Source organism: Neltuma alba, unplaced genomic scaffold (genome assembly GCF_004799145.2).
Source record: "Neltuma alba isolate B1F8T4 unplaced genomic scaffold, ASM479914v2 tig00006069_pilon, whole genome shotgun sequence".
NCBI lineage: Eukaryota > Viridiplantae > Streptophyta > Magnoliopsida > Fabales > Fabaceae > Neltuma > Neltuma alba.
This window is the reverse complement of record NW_021634338.1, coordinates 1-25,050: the sequence shown is the minus strand read 5'-3', so window position 1 is coordinate 25,050 and position 25,050 is coordinate 1. Positions and strand designations below refer to the sequence as shown.

Below are 25,050 nucleotides of genomic sequence, written 5' to 3'. Positions count from 1 at the left end.
CAGCGACCACTGGAGCTCCATGCTGGTATGTCGCTGGGTTTTGTTGTCAGATATACATTGATGATTTCTCCCAAAAAAAAAAAAACAGAGATATTGATTAACTTTTTCTTTTCCCTCGTAGTTGTTGATTAACTTAATGAATAATGAGTTGAATATCCTAATATCCTAATATGCCACCAAGCCCAACGTTTTAAATGGCTCTATGAATAGTAACTTTATGAGAGAAGCCATATTAGGATTACAGGGTCGTGGCTTGGAGGTTTTGTTTTCCAAGATATATTGACTGAGGATGACTGGTATAGTGGCGTAAATGTATGTTACAGAATTCAACCCAGAAAAGGCAAAAAGAATGTTACAGGGAGAAGAAAGATATATGGGCCAAATGCATGCTCAACAACTATTAATCTTAAACTCACAGCAGACCATTGCATAGGATCAAATTGTTTTTTTATTTATTCAAGGGCCAACATGTACAAGAATAATTTGGAATACATGGATGATGATTTCGTGTCCCTCTTGAATTGCACTGTATCACTACAGTTCCCAACATTAAACATTATAGTTCTAGGTTCAACATTATGTATACAACCACTAGGCTCATCATTTGTGGTATCTTCAATAAATTAACATCAACACCATGAATACAAATTTACAAACAGGCCATATCACTTGGTCTAAAATCCTCTCCAAAATCCTCTTGGTATATCCCTGTTTCGAGAGGCTAAGAACGTCTCATCAGCATCACGGTATGAGATATCAAACACTTCAGAGAAGCAGTTTGCTCAGTCCCATTCCCAAAACAGCTTCCAGAAAGCCACCAGGATTCATACCTCAACAACTTAAATAATCAGCAAACTCTTGAAATATTAGCTTCGGAGCTGCCTTTGCCTGAATTGACCTGTTGAAGCAATGTTTTAAGCTATAACAATTAAGGAGCAGCCGTTTTAACTCCTTCACCCCAATGCCTTCAGATCTGTGGGTTTTAGTTCGATGTGCTTCCCTATCCTGAAAACACAGGCAATGAAAAATAATTCAAATGGCAGTTGCATGCCGCTATGCATGCTAAAGAATGGTTTGGTTAAGAGCTAAAATTTAAAACGTGGTTATTACCCGAGATCTGATGGTAGTTTAAAACCACCAATGCGTACTCGCTTTAATGAATGAATCTGGAACAGGAAACAGAAGTTGGAAAATAAGTAGGGAAAATTGGTCGTAGCTCCCAAGAATTGGGGCAAGAGTTCATACACATAAACTAATGAATTTTATTCAGATTACAGATGCCTCTTCTTTCTTTTCGAAGTATACCAAATCATCCTCAAAAATCAGAAATTATTCGAACTTAAATGGGTTAAATCTGATTAAAATTTTTCCTCTAAAGATTCTCTATAAACCTAAATACATTTTTAAACTAAAATTAAATGAAGGGTATTTTTATCTTCTGAAAAAATTGGACTTAAACGTTGGATCCATTTAGTTTCAAGGAAAATTTGTGCATTCAACGAAAGTCATGAAAAGTATGTGTAATTTACTTTAAAATAAATAGATTAGACATGTCACATATGATGTCTTTCTTGGTAACTTTGGATGAACAGATGATCTTACTGCAACTAATCATATAAGTCCATTAGACTAGCATTTGAGGTTTGCAAGGCTTCCCTATTTCGGTCTTTTTAATTTTTTTCACCTGATAACGATATGTTATCCACCTTTTTTCTCTCTCTCTCTTTTTTTTAGCCTCCTGTTTATAACTCTGCTTCATCTATAGCTAAGTAGAACTTAAAACTGCAGATAAACAATTCAGTCATATATTTGCCACTCGCCATGGTACATATAACCCGTGTGTTTGATGAATCTCATATTATTATTTAAAGCTAACCTCAAGCCCAGCACTCTTCACAAGTTCACGAACTTCATGTTTCCTCCCGTCATGAACCTACAAAAATTCCAAACAAGGAAGCAGAAGAATTAGGTTCAGGTTTCTTCATCTTCATAAAAGTAACATGCTTCAGCAAGGAAACAGAGCAAAATAAACCAACGGTTGCCAGTGAGGCCATCTTGAATAATGACGATCTCTGTCTCCCGTTTTATCAGTAAAGTCCAACCAGAAACCCCATGTCACATACAGATATATACAGCTTGCCATTGAGGGCCAAAAGCCCAAAACGAAACCATGGGTATGGCTTAAGAGGCCTCGTATTGAGTGTTTGGCATAAAAATGAGCAAGCAATATAAGAACAAGACGAAAAAAGGATTTGCTAATAATCAATTCAGGTCATTCATTTTGGAGTTCCTTCGTACAATTGTTTCAAGAAGAGAGGCTGAAATTATTCAATATTGACTAATTATAAAGAGTTTTCAACTGAAGACCCTAGTCCAAGAGAAGTCGGAATGATGCATATGATAGAGAGTAAATCATGGGTCACTGTGTCAGCTAAAGAATAGTTAAGGACTAAATATTGAAGTTTCAAATACAGTTAGCAAATTATATGTTAAATATGTCAGTTTTAAAAATGATCTAGTGATCAGGAACAAAACCAAAACAAGAGGAAGAATAAACATACCACAATGCGAAGACGAGCTCTAGGTGCATCTGGCTGGTGTGGAAGCAACTCCACAAAATCAGGTACACAATGAAGGCCCTCAATGGTTGTTCCCTCGCTTATGGCTATTAGATGCCGCTTACGTACTGCACCATCAATTGTGGCAATGTATCTAGCATGACAAAATGTGACAATATTAGAGACAAAGGAAGGGAGAGCTTCTTCATTCATGGAATTATAATATAGAGAAAAAATGATACAAGAAGCAAAACCCATGGGCAGACACTCACTCCTTTGATAGATTAGATGATGGGTGTGACAGTCTCTGAGCAAAATCACCTGTAAATAAGAGGCAATGTATATGCACTTAGATGGAAACTGTTGAAGTTTGGATTTGATTTATGACCAGAACTAAAATGAACTTGCTTTACATACCATCATTAGTCACAATAATTAATCCAGTAGTAGCAACATCAAGGCGCCCTACAGTGAAGAGCCGAGGTTTAGGTACTCCCGGACTTCTTTTACTCTGGAAATAATTTATTTTATTTTAAATATCAGAGATGCTTAGAACAACAAAAGGAGAAACCGCAGCCTCCCATATTTGATGGTAAATTAGAATTCATAAATAAGACTCTAATCATAATGCACGAAACAGGCGCTACAACTACAAATAAGGTCAAAATTTGCACATACCCAATTCTTCAAATAATCATCAAATAGACCTATTACAGATTTAGACTCCTTCTCCCCAGATGAGCATATGTACCTATCAAGGCACAATTCTGTCAAATTGTAGGAGGGCATAACATGGACCAGAATCATAAATTCGGCCAAACAACAATCTTCATGCAACATACCCTTTTGGCTTGTTCAAGGCAAAATACACCTTTGGGGGCTGCTTTTTAGGGAGACGGTTCCCATTTACATAGATAACATCCTTTGCAGGATCAACTCTAGTCTGCGTTTCAAAAGAAATGCTATAAAACCACTAAAATTGAGTATGACGTGAAACATAAGACAAATACTAAGAATAGCTGTTGCCACAACGCCATTAAGAAAACAACAAATAAAATATATTGATGAATCATTTCTTCTCTCCTGCTCAAATTTTGAGGACACCGTAGTTGACGTAGAGGAAACAAACCTGAGGAGTATTACACACAGAGCCATTAACAGTAACCTTGCCTTCAAATATAAGCTCCTCACTATTCCTTCGGGATGCAACTGAAAACAAAAATATAACCTGACAAGTGTAAGACACAGACGCATATAACTGCATGAAGTCAAGAGCTAAGGACCACCGTATGATATGCCAATTATAAATAGAGTTTAGAAACTAAATGTATATGTTCGGCCTAAAATGCTCCAACATAATTGGGCCTGGGATAAAACCAGACTCCAGCATTAATAAATGGCCCGAGTATGGAAAGAAGTGTCCTGGTCAAAACAGAACGATGATGTTTTAAAGCAGAGGGTTTTTTTCCGCCACTTGAAGGCTTTAGTTTGGAATGCCTTGCCAGAATTCGGAAAAGAACTCAGTAGGGATAAATACACACGTGATCAGAGATAGCACTAACAAGGGAAACGGTCGAATTATCAAAGTTGTATTGATCTTCATGAGTCCATCTGAAACAAATAATGACAACGAAATTACCTCCGGCAGCGGCAAGAACCTTACTTAGCCGCATTCCCGAGTCTCTGAAATTCTCATTGTAGAACCTTCGGGCTGCTTTGGAATGCTTCGGCTCCGCAGTACTCTTTTCAGCTTTTAGCTTCTTCTTCTTAGTACCAGTTTCGGAATTGGCCACAGCCTGAAGAAGACTCGCCGGAGGATGGGCTTGGAGCTTGAGGTTTCCATCCTCGCCACGAACAATCCAGGGAATAAAGAGCTGCCCGGCGCCTCCGGGAGCATCATCGTCGTCAGGAATTGGTTCTGCCTCAGCGGGCTTGGGTTCAAGCTTGGGCTTGGGTTTAGGGGGCGCAAATGAGATGTTGAATTCTAAGGAAGACGCAGAAGAAGAAGAGGTAGTAGATAAGGAGCAAGTGAGACGATGAAGCGTGCGAGAAGATGAAGTGTTCGTGAGGAATGGTTTGGCGAGGTAGCGAAAAGAGAGGGACGACAGTGCAGCCATTGATGTTGCCACTGTCGAAGAAGCCATTCTCAGTTGAGGATGATGATGCAGCGCGAAGCTAACGCAGATATGAACCAAATGGGCTGGGCTTTGGTGTGATTATGGGCCTCTTGATCACAAGCGGGAACTACTGAGCAAATGAACCCAAAACGAAGCCGAAAAGAAACAATAAAAATGTGATTTATTTTCACAAAACAGTTTACGCATTCGGATCTACTGAGCAAATGTGTCTGTTAATCGGAAAGCGATTTGAAATATAAAATGTAGTTTGACAACTAACAGATTGTTAGTTGAAGTGGTAAGTAGTCTTATCCCAATAAGAAAGAGAATACACGTTTAAATCCTGGAATCGTATTTGTTAGGAGAAGCAAAAATCATTTACAATGTAAGCCTTAAAAGGAGATATTCTTTTATCAATAAGAAAAATGTAGTTTGACACATAATCACATTCTTTCCAGTGACTCTCTCATTCATGTTGGATTTTATTTTGAACACATCCATATTTTAATAACTCTTATCAAACTAGTCCCTCTAATCTTTAATACAAGAACTACATAACTAATTTATGGTTATTAAAAAAAGTTAGTTAAATTAATTATTTGTAATGAATATTTCTTAATTTTTCTAAACTAACTACCTCTTGAATGGGAGCCCTTAATATATACAATTCATAAGAATACTTTGGGCAAAACATTATAAATTTGGGAGTTAAAATGAGCTGAGATATTATATTTAAGATCAAAATAAACATATTGTCTAACTTTTATATTTAGAAATAGAGGTGGTATTACGTATCAAAAAAATAAAAAATAAAAAAATGTTTCTAGTTTCGTTTTGAAATATGAGTTATCTTTTATCTCCTTTCTCCTTCAACAGCTCAAAAGGGCGGAAACACATAGACACAGAACCAAAGAAGCAACGTGAAAATGATTACATAGTAGGCTGGAAATTGAAATCAAAATATAATAAAGCACCAAAGAGAGGCTACCAATGATGCATGCGTTGATGGACAACTGCGAGAGAATCTTTAATTTCGCAGGTAACAGGATGACGAATTGCTTATCAACTACGAAATCAATTTGTCGTCCCATGCTGTTTACTAAATACTCCTCCACTCCTAAATATAAGACCCTTATATAAGAGTTTTATATTTAGAATCGGAGGAGTAATAAAAATCATGGCTTCAATTCAATAATCAATACCACTTATTGCATTAGCAATTTTTTGAAAAATGATTAACACATACCACCGACCTTGCTTCATAATCTGTTTCAAGTCTCGATTAAAAAAAAAAAAATAGCTATACTAGGCCCTCAATAATCAGAGTGAGAATTTAAAACTTTGTTGAATCTCTGTGACTGACAGGTATAGTTGGTGAATTCTGACAACAATAAGCCTTACCTTATTAGATGGATAAGGCTACATGATTGCACGAAACAATTCTTGCAACAACTAAGAGCATAATATCCTCTCTCTCACACACACACACACAGACAAAAACTCCCAAGAAGTTCAAGAACCCGAGAAATTTTATTAAATGATAGATCATTACAATTGTTCTTGTTTGTCCCTCATGGACCCAAGAAGAGATAGACTCGGTGATGATGAACAGAGAAATTTCTGTATGTGATTAAGGGGCACGAAAATTTCTGTATATGGTTAAGGGATAGATAACGAAAACGCTCACTAATTAATTGTGTTTTCCATCATGGAACTGAGCATTCTTTGAGGATTTGAAAGTCTCTAGGAATTCTTTAGCCTTTTTCAGCTCTTGCTTCTGCCTTGACCTGTCCCATTTGTGCTCAGCAGCCAATATTTCAATAACGCGAGGTAGTGCCCGTCCTGCAGCATCAGTGTCAAGGAAAGCGAGACGAGACCTTCTTGCAATGAAGTCAACAGCAGATTCGCAATATTCATGACGTGCACAGTAGGCCACTTCTGCCTCCAGAAACGGGTAGCCATGGGCGAGTCGCTTACCAAGATTTTCATTCTGCCATTAAAAGAAAAGAGAGAGAGAAAATCAGACACAATATAAAGCCATAAAACTAAGGAAACTCATCAAAAAAAAGGCATGATGCACTGTAATAAAGGAGATATTCTTGTCATGTAAGATGACATAATTAAAACCCCATGGCTTCTGAACTTCAGCTCAACTAAACTAGATCAATGATCTCACAACATCTCGGTATACAAATCAGTTTATATCACAATAGGTTTATAATTTATATAATGTTGATTCAGATTTTAGTCACAAGGGCTTCAGGTTATCATAAAATGTAGCAAGGATCCAAGCCAGCACAACAACAGTGAATTAAGTATAACTCCAAAAGAGTTCTCTATCAATATAAGACCTCGAAGCTCAACCCTGAATAAGAAACAGTGGTAATTCTCTCAATATACGGTACAAGTGCAACAAACTAAGATAGAATTCTAAAGTACAATTGCAACAAAAATAATTATTGAATCGAAATGGCATGAGTTTCTGACAACATCATACATTCAAAACATGCTTAGTTCAGAAATATAGAACAATGAACGGATATATTGTTGTACATGATAAGCAGATCAGTTCCACATTGGAATTTATTAATTTAAACCATGACCCCATCCCTATAAGGAACAGGTGGTGCCATTCAGGCAAAATCAGTCGCCCAATTTATAAAGTTCTAAATAGAGACATATGAACTCAATCGACGTTGGAAAAATCATCAGACGAATTTCAAACTAAACCTTGGCTGGCCAAGGTTATAATATGACAATAGGTAAAAAAAAAAAAAAAAAAGCAGAAAGCAATGTGTTTTTATCAGAATGAGAGCGTTTCAATAGTGATAGCTGCAATTTCTAAATAAAACTGGTGGTGACACCAAAAAATCAATGATGCTGACAACAAATTGGTTATGCTTGGTGCTCACGATCTTACAAATCTACATAATATAACTGACATAACATAAGCAACAAAAAATACCAAAATTTCTTTTCCAAATACAACTAAAGACAAATATACAGTAACACAAACCAACCTGAGCTATGGCAGCCACACGTTCAGCCAATATTCCATATGCACGAGACAAGTGCTTTGCAGAAGCAGTGTCCATTACTCCAGGAACAATTTTACCATTATGTGATCTTTTCATGCGCATATATTGTTGCGCAATAACAGTAAAATGTGCGGGATCCCACCCTTCACCACCAACAAGACGCAGGTTGCCGGTCACACATCCACTAGCAGCATTCAACTTTCCAGCCTTAATAGCTGCATCAACTGCGTCTTCTGCCATGCTGAAACATATGGAAGTAAGCATACTATTTGGGTGTAACAAAAATGTTAGATGCAAGAAAATAAGGATGAGAAGGGAAGAAAATAACAAGGGAAGCAGGAACAATACTTGCAAAATGGAGTCACTAAGCGAACAATGCAACTAAGAAAATGAAAACCTAGGAAGTAGACGCATCAAAACAAATCTTCAACAAAGATATGTCAGCTCAGCCCATTCAATATTTACCTGCGATAGGTGGTCCACTTTCCACCAGTTATAGTGACCAAACCAGGATAATCCTCACAAACAACATGATCCCTGGAGATACTCTCGGTATTTTTTGCTGATGGATCCGTTGCTAATGGGCGAATTCCACTCCAAGCAGAAAGAACATCTGTGCGTCTTACCTAAATTTTCCCACCATTTTTTAGTCTAAACACAAGCAGGCTGCGTAAAAAAGTTTATAAAAGGAATGACTCATAGATTGAATGGTTCCTCGCTAAAATTTTCTTCCTTGAATGTGATCAAAATTTAAGATTCATGACCCAGAAAGGGGGGGTGCTTCTGTTATACGAATGGAGCCAATGAATATCAGACACACATTTTCATTTTCCCACCAATGATGATGAAAAATAGTTAACCAAAAATGTATGTTAGACAATGAGTCCAAATCTAACATTAGGCACACAAAAAAAGGAACAAAAAAAAATTTAAAAACTTTGTGTTACAGGGATACCATACTTTAACGTTAAGGTAATCAGAGATGGCATCCAAAATGAATTGTATTTCATCTTCATGTGGTTCTGGAAGTAATGTAATGGGGGTGTTGGAATCTGTGGTTCCAGCCACAGTTCTTCCCAGCCATGGTAGCATGAAAACAACACGGCCATCCTTAGTTTTAGGAACAATTAAGCCCATTCCTTCAGGAGAATAATAATCAGGAAGTACAATATGTACACCGCTGCTGGGACAGATGATAGCTCTGGCATCCTTGTCAGCTAATTTTCTTACAGAGTCACAAAATGGCCCAGCCGCATTCACAATTACTTTTGCATACGTATCAAACTCTTTGCCTACACAATTTGAAATACATCTTCAATAAACAAAAGTAACCAAGCTTCAATAAAACATTCTAGTTCTGAGATTAACACTCGCAAAGTCCAGAGTGCTCAGTCTAACAAACCCACTTAAAAAAAAAAAAAAAACCCGTTCATTTTGCCCAATAACCCTCCCCGGGCCGCAACCCCCCCCCCAACACAGACATATCTCTTTCCATTTGCAAGATATAGTACATTAATTGCTCTGACAACAGTGCATAATTTCTTAGCAAGTGAACCTTAAGCAAATATAAAATAAAATAAAATAAAAACAACATTCAAGTAAGAATTAATGCTTTTAATAACTGAGATGCAAAGTTCTACAATTCTATATTCAATAATAAAATAAAGCTAATTGTTATGTCTCGCCAACTGATATAATTCATTGCTTCTGGAGTGAGGATGTGCATGTGGAGGGAGGTTAGAAGTGAATGTGCAATAGAATAGCCATGAGCTTATGTCACATAGTGATCATCCTTTAAAATAAGCGATATTCCCCTCAAACACATTCATGTCATCTTAATGAATTTGGGATAGACAAATTGTCAATAATATAAATAAGAGATGTCCCAAATCCCTAGTAACTATTTGAAGTAAAGGGATGTTAGTTACCAGATAGATTGTCTCGGATTCGTGCCCCAATTATTCGCTCACCAACATCATCCTTCAGAAAGGAGATAACTTCTGCATGATTCAGTACTGCTGCACCAGCTAACGCAGCAGTACAAGCCAATCCAACATTAAGTCTTGAATCATTCATCTGCCCATCATAATAAACTACTGTGCCCCTCAAGCTTCTACCTTTCCCCTCCCTTGCTAGAGTAGGGAAGAGTTCAGCAGACTCTTTGCGGAATAATATCTTGATAAATGCAAGAGTCGTGCTCCTGCGACCAAATCGTACATTTTCAATCCTATCCAGTAGTACACTACCTCAAACCAGTCAAAACATGGTGTCATGCAAGGCAAAGCATTGCATAGGTGTGGTGCATTGTCAATAACCTGTTTACGCTCCTCAAGTGCATGGAATACTAACTTCAGTTGCCCATAGTCAAGGTTAAAGACAGCTTTCTCCAAGTAACGGACACCTGATAGTTTTCAGAAACAATGAAAGATTAGAACAACAACTATTTGGAATGAGACGGGGGAAATAACATGAAGAAAAAGCCCATGCATAAAGGAAATTCTCAGGCAATTGGTATCTAAATCGTGAAGATGCAAACAAGCCTATATAATAGTTGTGCTGATTATCATGGGTTTAACTTGATTTTTAAATCAATTCCTCAAGCTTCAAAATCACAAGAACCACTGACCTTCTCTGACTTCTCCTTTTATAGATATTAATTTTATTAACCACATGTCACAAGTTATAATTTATCCATGATTGTAGTTCTACCACAACTTTCTTCTAGAAAGTGAGATCAGTGTAGGTCGTGCAAACAAAATGCTCAAAAAAGGACATCCAGAATGCATGACTAAATCGACTTACTGGAATGAGCATTCATGCAAAAGAAAATTCGCAGGCAACTTGATTCAGAATAAAATAGGTGCTTAAATTTCGTTAGACTTTCAAAGAACCAATGCTTAAAAAAAAAAAAATGCAAGCGTTGAATTTACTCCTTTAATTAAGCATCCATTACCACAAAGTGTTGACCAAAGTTTTATCGCCTACGATTCTGCAATATACACAAAAACACGTCCGAACATCTGTACCTCCATGAATGAGCTTCGTGGAGCGGGAAGAAGTTCCAGACGAAAAATCCTCTCTTTCAACGAGACCAACCCGGAGTCCTCGGGTCACAGCGTCGAGTGCCACACCACTACCGGTGGCGCCACCACCAATAACAAGTATGTCCAGAGGATTGGCCGAGCTGGCACCGATCAAGGCCGATTGCTGGACGTCTCTGGAGGGAACAACGGCGTAGGGGTCATAGATCTTCTGCCGAATGGCGGCAAGCTGAGCAGGGCCACCTCCATGATCACTGGCAGAGATCGGAGGATGAAGGAGAATCGAGCCACCGTAGGCGGTAGCAACGGCGGCTCCGACGGCCGAGCCGAGTCGCCTGAGGCGCGCAGAGGAGGTCATGGGAAAGATAGGGAGGAGAAGTGGGCCTTCTTGTGTACTTTTTGGGATGGAATTACTGTGAACAAGACGTTCGTTCCCTCGGGAAGCGGTCCCGAATCACGAGTGGTGGAATGGAATATTTACCAAAATCAAACGTTGCGACGACGCTACCCAATGGAGCATCCGCTGCTATATAAACTGTTTTTGCGGTGCGACATTGATAGTACTAATAAGTTACAGAACGGTTTGGATCGAAATCAAGTCATGACAAAAACATTACGTATTTGAATTTGAAACTGGGAACTTTTTTCCATGTGTTTGACCACTTGAATCTGCAGAACTAGATTCATTGTACCGTTTATCATTTAAAAAAATGGTAAGACTTTACAATTTGGCATAACCAGTGTTTATTGAGTTAAAAAGGGTGTTTGGATAAGATCAAAACCATGATTTCAGAAGTGTCTTTATGGTATACGAAGCAAATATGTGGAGGAGATTGTCTCGATTTATAAAAAAATACTTCTGAAAAGTGATTTTAAGAACATTTAAACACCCTTAAAGAAGAATAGGAATTAAGTGATAATGAGCCCAAAAAAGTTATTAGCATAATAACTAAAGATTGAATTGTTCTTTTTTTTTTCTTTGTACATCGGAAGAAAAAGATTGAATTGTTCTCCCCAACAGTGAGCCAATAAATTAAAAAATATATAATGACAAAAGATTTTTTTTTCCCTCCAAAAAAGTAATGAACATATGACGAACCATTTTAGGCCAAAAGTCAAAAGGGCATAAATTCTGGGTTAATTGTAGGTGATTTTGTTCTGTTAATTAAGTTAACTGAAAACAAAAAAGAGAATGTTCTAAAAATTTGATCTTTTTTTTTTTTGCCGTATCAAAATTTGTTTGATTTTAAATTTGTTAATTTGTTAAATTAGTAAAACTTTGTTCTTTCTTCCCTTTTTTTTCTTTTTGACCAGCTGCTTCCTTATTTTGTTATGCCCTCGTTATCTAACCACGTGAATATGGTCTAAGGGGGTGTTTGGATAGAAACCAAACCATGGTTTCAGAAGTGTTTTTACGGATTACGAAGTAAATATGTGGAGGAGGTTATCTCGTTTTATGGAAAAGTGATTCTGAAACCTAGGTTTTGATTTTGCTAAACACCCCCTAAATTGGTAAGATAATAACTTAAATCTTCCTTAGAAATTACGTGACGAAAAAAAAAATTGAAAATTTTGCTCACAAAGAATCTCTCCCCTCCGTGTCATCCGACGAAGCCTTGAGACTCCAGAGCAAACGACGATGGTGGCACGGCGAAGGAGGCTGGCGGGCGTGCGTTTTCGGCCGAGTTTCGCAAGCTATATAACCATGTTCGTTTAAATTCTATTCTACGTCCTATCTTCGCCGAAATCACAGTGAAACCTGCACCCACATGGATCCCCAGATCCAATTTCCAGAACAACTCTCTTCATTTCCTCCTCCGCATTTTGTTCCCTGCCCTCCCCAGCAAGACCATAATGTATTCCCCGACCCTAACGCTAAATCGGTCACAAATTTGGTTGAAAACCCTAACCCTAGCTCCAATCACTATCTTTCTTTCTCGGTCCCCAAGAAGAGAAGGCGTGGCAGGCCCCAACGGAGTCCCGCGTCCTTTCGTGTTCCTGTAGTTTTCAATGGAGCTATGAACGGTAATAACAATGATCTCTCCCCATACGGTTCTTCTTCTGCCACCTCAGTTTCAGTCAGTAATCCGTCGGGTACAAGACCTGTCCCCGATGTATCTGATGAGATTATTGTGATAAACAAAGAACCCAAAGCTGAGGCCTTGATTGCTCTCAGTGCTGGTTTTCCTGCCGATTCACTTACTGAGGAGGAAATTGAAGCTGGTGTTCTCCCCGTCATCGGAGGAATCGAACAAGTTAATTACACTCTCATTAGAAACCACATTATTGCTAAATGGCGTGAAAACGTGACGAATTGGGTCACTAAGGAAATGTTTGTTGATTATATACCTCAACACTATCACACCCTTTTGGACTCGGCGTATAATTATTTGGTCTCCCGTGGATATATCAACTTTGGAGTTGCTCCCGCCATAAAAGAGAAAATTCCAGCTGAACCCAGTAAACCTAGCGTTATTATTATTGGTGCTGGCCTTGCAGGGTTGGCTGCTGCACGGCAACTAATGCGCTTTGGGTTCAAAGTGACAGTTTTGGAAGGTAGGAAGCGTGCAGGTGGGCGGGTTTATACAAAGAAAATGGAGGGAGGGAATAGGGTGTCCGCGGCTGCAGAATTAGGTGGTAGTGTTTTAACGGGTACTCATGGGAATCCTCTTGGAATTGTGGCTAGGCAATTAGGTTATACGCTTCACAAGGTTAGAGATAAGTGTCCTCTTTATAGCGTGGATGGAAAGCCAGTTGACCCGGACATGGATATGAAGGTAGAAACTGCTTTTAATCGATTACTAGATAAGGCAAGCAGGCTTAGAGAGTTGATGGGTGATGTCTCTGTTGATGTGTCCCTTGGTGCTGCACTGGAAACATTCAGACAGGTTTATGGGGATGCAGTGAATGATGAGGAGATGAACTTGTTCAATTGGCATCTTGCAAATTTGGAATATGCTAATGCTGGTCTGCTATCAAATCTGTCACTAGCATTTTGGGACCAAGACGATCCATATGATATGGGTGGGGACCACTGCTTCTTGCCTGGAGGAAATGTGAGGCTGGTTCAAGTTCTAGCTGAGAATGTGCCTATTTTATATGAGAAAACTGTACAGACTGTTAGATACGGTAGTGATGGAGTGCAAGTTATTACAGGAAATCAGGTCTTTGAGGGTGATATGGCATTGTGCACAGTCCCTTTAGGTGTATTAAGAAAGGTTCTATCAAATTTATTCCTGAGTTGCCTCAGAGAAAGCTTGATGGAATAAAAAGATTAGGTTTTGGTCTGCTTAACAAAGTCGCCATGCTCTTTCCTCATGTGTTTTGGGAGACAGATCTGGATACATTTGGCCGCCTTTTTGATGACCCAAGTCGTCGTGGAGAGTTCTTTCTGTTTTACAGCTATGCAACAGTTGCTGGTGGACCCTTGTTGATTGCACTGGTAGCAGGGGAAGCTGCCCATAAGTTTGAGAGCATGCCTCCTACAGATGCAGTTACCCGAGTGCTTCAAATTCTCAAGGGTAATTACTATATGTGCACTGCCTAAATGGTATAATAAATATTTCATGAAACTAACAGCTTTAGATGTGTTCAGGTATCTATGAACCAAAAGGAATCAATGTCCCTGAACCTATTCAGACTGTCTGTACCAGATGGGGTAGTGATCCATTCTGCTTTGGTTCTTATTCGAATGTTGCCGTTGGAGCTTCAGGAGATGACTATGATATTCTAGCAGAAAGCGTGGGAGATGGAAGACTATTCTTTGCTGGAGAGGCTACCACAAGACGGTATCCTGCTACTATGCATGGGGCTTTTCTTAGTGGTCTAAGAGAAGCTGCAAACATGGCCCACTATGCTAATGTTCGGTCCCTTAGAATAAAGGTTGATAGGACTCCTTCAAATGCTCATTCTTGTGCTTCCCTTCTTACAGATTTATTTAGAGAACCTGATATAGAATTTGGGAGCTTTTCAGTCATTTTTTCCCAGAAAAATTCAGATCCCAAAGCTCCAGCAATTTTGAGGGTGACATTTGGTGAGCCTAGGAAGAAGACTCATGACCTTTCAAAACAAGATCAGCAACACTCGAACAAGTTACTTTTCCAGCAGCTTCAGTCTCATTTAATCAGCAGCAGCAGCTTCATGTTTACACTATGCTATCAAGACAACAGGTTCTTCAGCTAAGAGAGGTAAGAGGTGGTGATGAGATGAGAATGAATTACCTTTGTGAAAAGCTGGGAGTAAAGCTGGTGGGGAGAAAAGGGGTGGGACCTACTGCTGATTCTGTCATTGCTTCAATTAAAGCTGAGAGGGGCAATCGCAAGCCTATTTCAAAGTCTATTTCAACCTCCGCAGCTCTTAAACCAGGTAAGCTATACTATAACTACTTGTTTTCTTACTTTCTCTTTATACTTTGTCATCTGAAATGCCTAACCGTTAGAGGACTTGATCAGTATTTTTCATGATGTGCAACAGGGATGTCTAAGCTGAAAGCTGGTATTATGAAGCGAAAGATGATCAGGTATGAGATGAAATGGGATCAATATTTCTGCGCATATAAAATATTGTGCTTCTAAGTGATATGAAATGTTAACTTTGTATCCCATTATCTCTGTCAACACAGAAAGGCAAAAGTGGTACACAAAAGTCATGGGTCTGTACCTCCTTCTAGCACAAATTTGGGGGGTGACAAAGTATCAAGAGAGGTTAGCATAATGGATCAAAATCTCCCTGATGTGCTTGGTGCAGGTATTGTTTTTTTACTGGAAAAGAAACATTCTCCTAAATACTGTCTTCTTTTATAACTTTGTTACCCTTAGCAAATATGCTTTTTCAGTATGATTATTTCCATTATTTTTCTTTCAGCTTGTTATTCCTACTTGTTGCAGTTAGATCTTCTCACTTTTAGATCTGGGCATATGCATGTATTTCTATTTTCCAGTAGTAGCAGCTTGTTGAGTTAAGAAAAAATAAATAATAACAGGAATTAGTACGAGTTAACTATGCATGTATTTATATTTGTTATTGTATTTAAAATTTGTCCTCCGATGATGCAGTTTGCCAGGATGGAATATGGTGCTAATTTATAATATAATTCTTTCTAGGGAAAAATCCTACTGAAGCGTCAAAGCAGTGAATGAATGGCTTTTCTTCCATGGCTAAGAGGTGAGAGTTAGCCAACAACTCTGAATTTTGAGAGAATTTTGTGCCTTACATATTTATTTTATTTTAGATTTTACAAGAAGCTATCACTATGCCATTCAATAGGAAATGCAAATATGCACTGAGCTTTTGCCTTTACATAAACAATCTTCGTATCAAGTAGCACGTACAATAATCTAGGTCAGTTGGTCCTTGGATGCGGTTCAACATTTTAACCAGAGCCCGCAGCATTTAGTCAGCGAGAGGAGTGTATTCAGTTAAGATATAACCTCATTTTGTTTGAAGAATGCAACCCTTTCTTGACTGTGAACTGTATAAGCTGTGGTTAGCTGGAAACTGGATGTTAATTTACTTTCTGCCTGGGCCCATTAGGACTCATATTTGTATAGGTAGAAAGGATTTGGGAATGGGTGAAATTAATCCAGCTCAGGCAAGATAGGATAATTGAGGGTGCAAACATTTTGGTTGTTAGCAGAGAAAGAAGGAAGTTTAGAGAATGATGGTACGGTTCCATCTGTGTGGGAGGAAGGTAGCCTATTGTGTGATGCTTGGGAGAGAACTTGCCTCTCAATATATAGAATCGCTATATAGCATTTCTTTTTCATGCAAGAAGAAATTTTATTGAGGAAAGAGAATTTTCTGAGAAAGGAAGAGGATAAGATATCCTCCTCCTCGCGAAGGAAGTAGGAAAAACCACACATCAACCTGCAATAAGCTATCCTGTCTCACCACAAATCCAAATAACGCAATAGGAAACCCCTAAACTTCCTGCTATATCAAAACGGTCTTCTATTTTGATCATACAGTTCAATTATTAATTTGCACTTCTTTCAGGTCTTTCAGGTACCCTTATATGTCATTATTTCGTTGTGTCCTTAGTAAGATATTCAATGTTTTTAACATTTAATTTTTGTATAGTAAGTTTTTTTAATCTGTTCTAGCCCTCCCCTGTTCCACACACGCCCACCTACCCCCATACCACTTGGGGGGATTCGATCCCACAACCTGCTCCATTGAAGGGGTTGTGGGATGTCATATGAGCTACAAGTGAGTTTTAATTTCTTTGGGTTGTATAAATGAAGTTATTATTATCCTGGATTTAGGACCAAGACATCGATGGCAATGTTCCAGGACCTTGGTAGTTGGCAGTTGGCACAATCTTTTGTCAAAATGACAGTGGGTGTTGCCCGTAGTCCATATTTCATCCCTGATGTAGCCGTCACTCTGTAACATGCTTACATCTTTGGCTCAAATATTCTTGGTGTTTTCGATGGATAAATTATAGGTGGATTCGTTGTTTGTTTAATATTTTGGTGCCATTCTTTGATGCTGTCCCAGTGATGGATGCCATATCATGAACTCTGAACAGAAACTTTGTCATTGTCTTGTTCTCCACGACCACCATCCTGAGGTGCCAGTAGTGGGGTTTTGATGGCTACCCAAGAGCTTAACTTGTGAATAAAGCACCAGTGATTGGTTTCTTGGTGCTTATTCCTCTTGCAAATCAAGAGAGCTCGTGTCGATGCTTGCACAGTGCAACTTTAAGACGGAAGAGAGGGGGAAATATTCTGGAATTCTCAAGGAAATATTATTTATTTTGAAGTTGAGGATGATTGAGGAGGGTATTAATCTCAAGTTATGACATCGCTGTTCTTGAATGATGCAGCTTAAGTATGTGCCTACTGGAGTTATTGTGATTTCGATGCCTTTAGTCGCAAACGAGAATTTCATAATGTATGAGATGTGACCAAGCTTTGTAATTGTATCCAGTGAAATTCTTGAAAGTCGAATGTATATTTCGTGTCATTGATCAAGTTACTTTATCCTTTTTCATGTTCATTGCTTCAGCAGCTAAATCACTTGTCTTTTTTTCCTCTTTAATGCCCACATCAATCTTCGAAAATTCTTTCGTTGAATGTTGGCGTTTAAGTAATTTATTTTGGTTCGTGTTTTATTAATAATAAAAAATAATTATTTAATTGGCTGAAAATTGATAGATTGTGGGGTTTAAAAAGGGATAGAGAGAGAAATTCTATTTCCCAAAATAATGCTAAAATCTGAAAAAACTAATTACCCCAGTAGACCATGGAGGATCTCCAAATACAAAGGTAAATCCCAAAATTAAAGCCTGTTATATCATATTGTTCCTATCTATTGAAGTTATGAAATGCAACTGCCATAAGAAAAGTTTGTGAACGTGCATATATTTAATTATATAAAATCAAAGCAAAAAAGATGTAAATTTATAAATTAAGATAATTTTTTAATTTACAGTTTGTAAAAAAAAAGAATTTATAAATTCAATTTAGACGCTTTACATTTCATCACAGGGTGAGCGCAAAAACTCAACCCACGAGGGAGGCAGCTCCCATTGTCAACAACCACTGCAACAACAGGAATGCATCTGATATCGTCCTCTCTCATAGCTGAAGTGGGAGACCAATATAAAAGAGTTGCTGGACTAGGCTGCATTAAGGAAGAGGAAGGAATCTTTTGCACATAACATTAAAACGATGTCACATTGAGCACGCCCGGATGCCCTTTTTGGCTGCCCCTATATATGATCCCTCCACGGTCTCCTTGTAACTCCCTAAAAACTACTGCCTTCGGTCCTTAATATAAGACTTCTTTTAACTTTCATTTTGATCTTAATTATAAGATCTTAATCTACTTTATCTCTTATATTTATGTATTTTTTCTCAAGATAATCCTTCTAATTATAGTAATTCTAGTCAATACATTTTATTAGTAAGGATGTTTTAAGAAAGACAGTACATATTTATTACAAATAACTAATTTAACTTATTTTCTTAATCTCCTTAAATTAGTTAACTAGCTCTTATAATGAAAACTGGAGGTAATATTTTGAAGTACTAGAATAACTACCAAATACCACTGGCAATGATACTGATGGCAAAATTTAAAGTTTTATTATCTCTAGTCCTAACTATAAGACCTTGTTTGCAAACTACCAAAAAAAAAAAAATCTTACAAAGAGTGTTAAACAAAATAATGCCAAAATTTGAAAACATTGATTGCTTCAATAAACCAAGAAGAATCTCCAAATACAAAGGTAAATCACAAGACTGAATTCGACATGCATCATACTGGTACCATATAGAAAAGATACATACAATGCAACTGCCATGCTAATAAGTGCATTACAGGATAGTAACTACTCACATAATACCATAATAACTGCCACAAACTACCACTAACCACCCCTATACTCTAACTTCCTCATAAATTGTTTCCCAATTCCCCACTGTTGCCTTCAATCCTAGCCCTCTTTCTACCCCTGCTGTGGGTGAGTAGGCGCATTGGGCTTTATCAGAAATCAACATTCAAGTTTCCGCAGGAGGATTGCTGCATCTTGAGTGATTAACCTTATAATCTCAAGAACTGTATGTACAAGTTGAAGTTTTGTATTCCAGTGTTCTGCATCCAAGCTAAAGCCTTTCTGCATCATCTGCTTGGCCATTATCATCATGGTTGCCAGTCCCTTCCAGCCACTTCTGTAGCTGAGCTTCTTTGATAGCTTTGAAGTCATTGTACTTTTCAGATACTTGGAGTAGCTTATCGTCAGTCTGTTCATGTTGTTGAGATTCATCTTCACCCTTGGTTGACAAGGGAATCTCGTCTGTTTCCATACTTTGCAGAGCCGAAGCTGTGCTTGTAGATGGGTCTGATAGCTTTGAATTCACTGATCTCCTATCATCAAGTTGTGGCCGCAAGAGATTTCTAGACTTTTGTTTTGCTGTCGTAAATACACTTGAAAAATTGTAACCAATTTTCTCACGGGCTTCTTGGGAATCAAGTGCAGGGCTACCCCAAGATACCATTCTTTCTCCAAGGTTAGTTGAGCTCAACTGATTAATTAAACCTCTTTTAGGTTTTTTAGTTGTCACAGTTACCAGAGATTTTTTAACGTCTCGGATCATCTCTTCAACTATGGGAAATCCACACTCTTTCATTGATCTCATCATTGTAATAGAGTCCTCCAAATCTTCTGCATGCAAACTTGTTTCACGAGCCTTCTCAACAACGGATTTCTTATGTGTTGTCACATTAGGCACTGCTTTTTGAGTATGCTGTTGGATGAAGAATAGCCCAACAGAGGGTTCATTAGCCAAGTATTTGATCATCTCAGCCAAGCATTCACTTGTCTCCATAAAACCATCAACGGCGGAGAATCCAAGCATCTTCCCAAAGGCAAAATCTGCTGCTCATTACTAAAACTGCAAGGAAAAAAATGAAAAAGAAAAAATCATTAAATTATTTATACTAGTGAGCATCAATTAAGACGGTCATATGACAAATAGTAAAGGGCAAGTCCCACATGCAGTAGGCTATTTACACAACAACTACGGGGGTGTTGACACAAACCCAAAAGATCAGCGATGAAACATGAATCAGATCATTAATGCAAAAATTTTAATTTATTCATACCACCTACCGTAGAGGGAAAGCTTTAGCCTTAAGGTGGCCTTTGGTACATCTGAACAATCTAATTGTGCCTGAAAACGTGTATAAAATTTGAAGTACCAAATAAAATTGAATTTACTTACAGATTGTTGTCTTGCTAATTCAGAAAAGCCTAAATAAAATCTCCATAAACTTATGAACATTATACTCCCAAAAAATAAGTTCAGGAACAACTTGTTACATTATATATACTAATCTACATGCACCCCATCATTCTAATTGACTGGTAAATCAAAATTATGCCCGAGCTGAGCTCCCCTTTGTGAAGGGGATGAACTACGACTCCATACTCATTTTCAATACCCAATCCACTAGCCCAAGGGTCGCTAACGCAGTCAATGCCACCATCGGCATTAGAAGTGAATAGTCTGCCTTCAGGCCAAAATTTACTTGTAAAACACTTGAGCTTCACCATATTAAACAAAAGATACATGATTTTCACATTTGCATACATGAATATCTCATAAATTTCATAATTGAGATTATGGCCAATTACATGAACCAAAGTCTAAAAACTAGGTCTTGGAAAATCAGCGTCCTTATCGTCTAAGATTGAAACAACCAAATCCGAAGAAGAAGTAAGAGGAGAACTAACCCGGCAATCAATACATGATCGGATCATCATCAAGAGCTGAGATTTCCTTGATTTTCCTTCCCCCTCTGTCTCTACCTCCAGAGACAGACGCGTATTCCGTCTCCGACCTCTCGTTACCGGCCGGTGAAAGGGTTTCAGGCAGCAGGAGGCTCCTATTGAAGTGGGCCGTCGTCGCAAGATGGGAACCACGGGCTTCGCTTTGTTACGCACGGGTGTATTGTTACTGGGTAGTTAGAAGAAATCAAACTATAATTTTTATAATTTTTAGAAGTAATTTACCTTCTACAAAATAAATATCTATAGTATGAAAATATATTTTTAAAAATATTTATGGGATATTCCAGCACCTTTTTAGTTGAGAAAAGATTAATTGGTAGAAACAGCTAGTATTTCATAATGTGCAAGGTTCAAATTCTTATTAAGAGATGTGTCTATATTTAGTATCTGATAGTATCTTAAACAAGATCATTTTCAATATTTTTAATAAGAGAATATCTGTACCTAAACAAAAAATATTAATATAGTCTTTGGCCTTTTAAATTTATCTTTGTTTTGATCTTAATCCTTTATATTTTTATCATTCACATTATATATTATATAACACTTTGATAATATCTAACGTTTTTTTTATGAGCTAGTGACGCCAGTAAGCTAAAAAAGATATACATATATAATAAGATATTTCTTTACCATTGTAGTAATAGTAAAAAAAATTCATTAATTATTTATTCGATAAATTACTTTATTATTATGTTCTTTATTTATTTAAAATTTAGAATCCACATTTCTATTTTAATTTTACACCACGGTACCACTCTAATTTCACATAAGTCACTTTCAAAATGTTTAATTGAAATTAAGAAAAACTCATTTACTCTTTTGAAAATTTAAAAAGGTCTAACTTTATTCCGGTTAAATATAAAATACTCCTCCGGTCCTAATGTAAGACCTTTATACTCTCTAGTATAAGGGTCTTACATTTAGAGGATACTTTAAAATTTAAATAACACATACAAACGGGTAAATGTGTGAAGTAATAAATAGAGTGACATTGCCTAATGGCAGAAAAGTCTTCTATCTGGTACGAGTAGAGTGTACAAGTTCATGTATTTCAACCTTTCTTCCATCTAGTACTATTTTTTGTTGAGATGCATGGAGCTTTTGAAATTTGCCCATGTCAGCACATGCGCAAGGGCGATCTCCTTGTCGTATGTGCATGTTGGTTCCAAAAAAACAAATTTTGCCAGCCCAAAAAAAACTCTCTAGGTAATTATGAGTTTGTTTGATTTCTTGTTTTGAAAAAAAAAATTTTGTTTTTAAAAATAGAAAAACAAAAAAACTTGTTTGGCAATTTGTTTTTACTTGATTGTTTTGAAAAACAAAAAAACAATAATCTGTTTTTAAAAACTAAAAAACCAAAACAACTTTTATATGTTTTCTTGTTTTTGTGTTTTTATTTTTTGTTTTGAAAAATTGGAAAAATCTTCTTCTGTTCTCTTCTACTACCTACTACTTATCAATACCAGTAATAACTACTAGTTGTTAAAGTGTAATTTTTTTATATATTTTTTAAATGTGATTTTTTTTAAAATTATTTTCCAAACAACTTGTTTTGTTTTTTGTTTCCAAAACTTGTTCTTAAAAACAATTTTATAAAATTGCTTTGAGAATAAGAAAACAAAGAACAAAAACAAACAAGCCCTATATTATCGTCTTGTGTTTAAAATATATTTATGTCAGGAAACCTTTATTTTTTTGAAAAGAAAAATGGTTGTTGAAAGAGTATTCTGTCTTGCATGTACATTTTTGGCCAACCTTTGTTGCATATTAATAAAACCTTAGTCATGCATTTGGTACAAAGACACTGCATATGATGAAATAGGCTAGGATGTACGGCTATTAATTTGCTCGTCAAATTTAATCATATTATTCGCACCCGCATAACTTACATATAACCTACATTGGGAATAAATAAAGTTATTGTTGAAACGAAAAATCATACAAGCTGGTGGCAAGAAGAAGGGGAAGATTTATCAGTCACCCGAGTTACCAAGTGATGGAACACTATTGTCCAGTCGTGACATCAGTCAGATAAGATTCCCAACTCAAGTGTCATATTGACTCATTTGTACATGCATGTGCATTTAATTGCATTGTATATTATAAAAAAGTGATAGAATACTGTCACTTTGAATCCGATTCTTATTATAAACTTTAAATAATTAATTTACGAGTAACAAATAATTAATTAAAATTAATTAAAAGTAATAATTATGTTAGAATATATTTTTATTTTTAAATATGTCTTTGTAATAAATAAGAAAAAGAAAAAAATGTGTGGGAAAATGTGATGAGAGAAATTACAACAAAAAAAAGAGAATGAATAATTAAAGGTAAATTAAAAAAGGTGCATCAAATATTAAGACAAACACTAAATTAAAATTTATAAAATGGACCACACTCTTATTTCAATTTGAAGCTTGTAAATATTAAACAAGTGGGAGGAGTTCTGTGGCACAAAAGACTTGGAAAGAGTAGGTGACATTCTATGCAGTATGCAACTTTGAAATGGCATATGTAGAAATGGATAGATGAAAAATTTTATTTGGAAGGACTTCCAATTAAATTATTTTATTTTTATTCTCTATCTAATTTCATTAAATTGGTCTAATCCTTTTTATAAGGTTTAGTTTGAAATTGTCTAAATATTAAATGTATTTTTATCAATTTTATTCATTATTAATTGTATTGTCCTTTTCATATACATTATGTTCCTTTTTATCTTTTTTTCTCAATATTTCTTTCTCACAACCCCCCTGAATAAATAAGAGCATGTTTGAAATTGAAATTATTTTTTTAAATCTATCTATTAGTTTTGACTAATACTAATGGATGGATGGATGTCTTAAACCATGTGTAATTTGGTTAGTTGGGTTTTATAAAAAGTACAAGAGGTTGTATTTTGTATGGGTTCCCGAGTTGGTGAGATTTTCACGAGTTCCTGCGTCTTCAATGAAGAGTTAAAATGACGCTATTTAATAAAAGTTAATGAATGTATTTATGATAGCATTTGGGAAAAACTTCCTTTTACACGTGACGTCGTTATTCTCTCTTGGACAGTTTAATGACTTCCAAATCTAAATATTCACTTTAGACAAAATGCAGATCCTTTGCCACCGAGTCTTTTTGGTGTGTTTGGTTCAAAACAGGGGAAAATTTGAGGGATTTTAATGGAAGGAAAATGAAAGAACGGAAAAAAAAGAGATTTTAATATTATTTTATTTGAATTAATAAGGGAAAAAGAACGAGGGGAGAGATTTTCTATGATCTAATACATGATCCAATAAGAATGTAACAGTTACTATTCTTTTCCTGTGTAATATAATATCAAAAGGGTAGTATGATAAGGCTAAAATATTACTACATCTAATTCTAAATATAAGAGTTAATTGAGTAATTTAAATAGATTAAACAAATTAGTTAAGTTAGTTATTTGTAATAAATAAGTGTTGTCTATTCTAAAATATCCTTACTAATCAAATTTATTAGATAAAAAAACTATCATTAAAAGAACTATCTTAAAAAAAAAAATAAATATAAAAAAATGAATTGAATCTCGTATTTATGATCAAAATAAAAATCAAACGATATTTTATATTTAAAAAGTAGTATGTATTTCTTCAAATCTCCTCAGTGTGGGAGGGGAGGGTTACAAGGATAGGGGAGGAGAAATTTTAAAAAAATTTCTCTCCCATCCTAAATATTTTATTAATAACCCAAAAAAAGAGGAGAGTAAAATTCCTCCTCTTTGGCTAGCTCTTCTCATGCCAAACAAGTCCTTTCGGAACAAATGCGAAAATGCTTAAGCGGATTCTTGGTACAAAAAGTAGAGTAACAGACTGAACTTGGGAGACGAGACTCTCTTCTTTTTTGTATCAAAAAAAAAAAAAAAAAGACCCTTTTTTTTTATATAAATCATCGGTATCCAACCGCGCCTTTTCTGGGCCCCAGTCTCTTTGGGTCAGTTGTACCCGAGCGATCGACTAGTCCGGATTC

General features: G+C 36.6%; 4 protein-coding genes across 4 annotated transcripts; 1 reads left to right on the top strand and 3 right to left on the bottom strand.

The window, feature by feature from the left end:
- Positions 1 to 425: 425 nt before the first annotated feature.
- LOC114749501 (putative ribosomal large subunit pseudouridine synthase SVR1, chloroplastic) lies at positions 426 to 4,715 on the bottom strand. Its single transcript, XM_028937992.1, has 10 exons — positions 4,198 to 4,715; positions 3,688 to 3,767; positions 3,401 to 3,501; positions 3,237 to 3,309; positions 2,976 to 3,069; positions 2,831 to 2,879; positions 2,562 to 2,712; positions 1,877 to 1,933; positions 1,111 to 1,166; positions 426 to 1,005 (listed from the first exon to the last, which is right to left on the bottom strand). The coding sequence occupies exons 1-10, from the start codon at positions 4,700 to 4,702 to the stop codon at positions 954 to 956; spliced, it is 1,218 nt and encodes a 405-aa protein (XP_028793825.1). The 5' UTR covers positions 4,703 to 4,715; the 3' UTR covers positions 426 to 953.
- A 1,469-nt stretch (positions 4,716 to 6,184) lies between these two features.
- On the bottom strand, positions 6,185 to 11,112 carry LOC114749500 (glycerol-3-phosphate dehydrogenase SDP6, mitochondrial-like). The gene is given in 7 exon segments (XM_028937991.1): positions 6,185 to 6,665; positions 7,696 to 7,954; positions 8,179 to 8,339; positions 8,674 to 9,005; positions 9,642 to 9,878; positions 9,881 to 10,114; positions 10,740 to 11,112. Coding segments are annotated over 7 exon segments (1,896 nt in total). The 3' UTR covers positions 6,185 to 6,365.
- A 1,358-nt stretch (positions 11,113 to 12,470) lies between these two features.
- LOC114749505 (protein FLOWERING LOCUS D-like) lies at positions 12,471 to 17,749 on the top strand. Its single transcript, XM_028937996.1, is given in 8 exon segments — positions 12,471 to 13,967; positions 13,970 to 14,275; positions 14,350 to 14,871; positions 14,874 to 15,119; positions 15,228 to 15,273; positions 15,376 to 15,500; positions 15,857 to 15,917; positions 17,018 to 17,749. Coding segments are annotated over 7 exon segments (2,721 nt in total). The 5' UTR covers positions 12,471 to 12,523; the 3' UTR covers positions 15,889 to 15,917; positions 17,018 to 17,749.
- Positions 17,750 to 18,927: 1,178 nt separating this feature from the next.
- LOC114749504 (uncharacterized) lies at positions 18,928 to 21,178 on the bottom strand. Its single transcript, XM_028937995.1, has 2 exons — positions 20,995 to 21,178; positions 18,928 to 20,152 (listed from the first exon to the last, which is right to left on the bottom strand). Exon 2 carries the CDS (start codon positions 20,114 to 20,116, stop codon positions 19,364 to 19,366), a length of 753 nt encoding a protein of 250 aa, XP_028793828.1. The 5' UTR covers positions 20,117 to 20,152; positions 20,995 to 21,178; the 3' UTR covers positions 18,928 to 19,363.
- Positions 21,179 to 25,050: the final 3,872 nt, after the last annotated feature.

Coding starts and splice junctions, on each gene's coding strand:
- LOC114749504 (XM_028937995.1), bottom strand. CDS start 20,116: ATGCTTGGATTCTCCGCCGTTGATGGTTTTATGGAGACAAGTGAATGC.
- LOC114749501 (XM_028937992.1), bottom strand. CDS start 4,702: ATGGCTTCTTCGACAGTGGCAACATCAATGGCTGCACTGTCGTCCCTC. Junction 2,880..2,975: donor AATTATTGTGACTAATGATG/GTATGTAAAGCA, acceptor TCTTATTTACAG/GTGATTTTGCTCAGAGACTG. Junction 2,713..2,830: donor TCATCTAATCTATCAAAGGA/GTGAGTGTCTGC, acceptor TTGTCATGCTAG/ATACATTGCCACAATTGATG.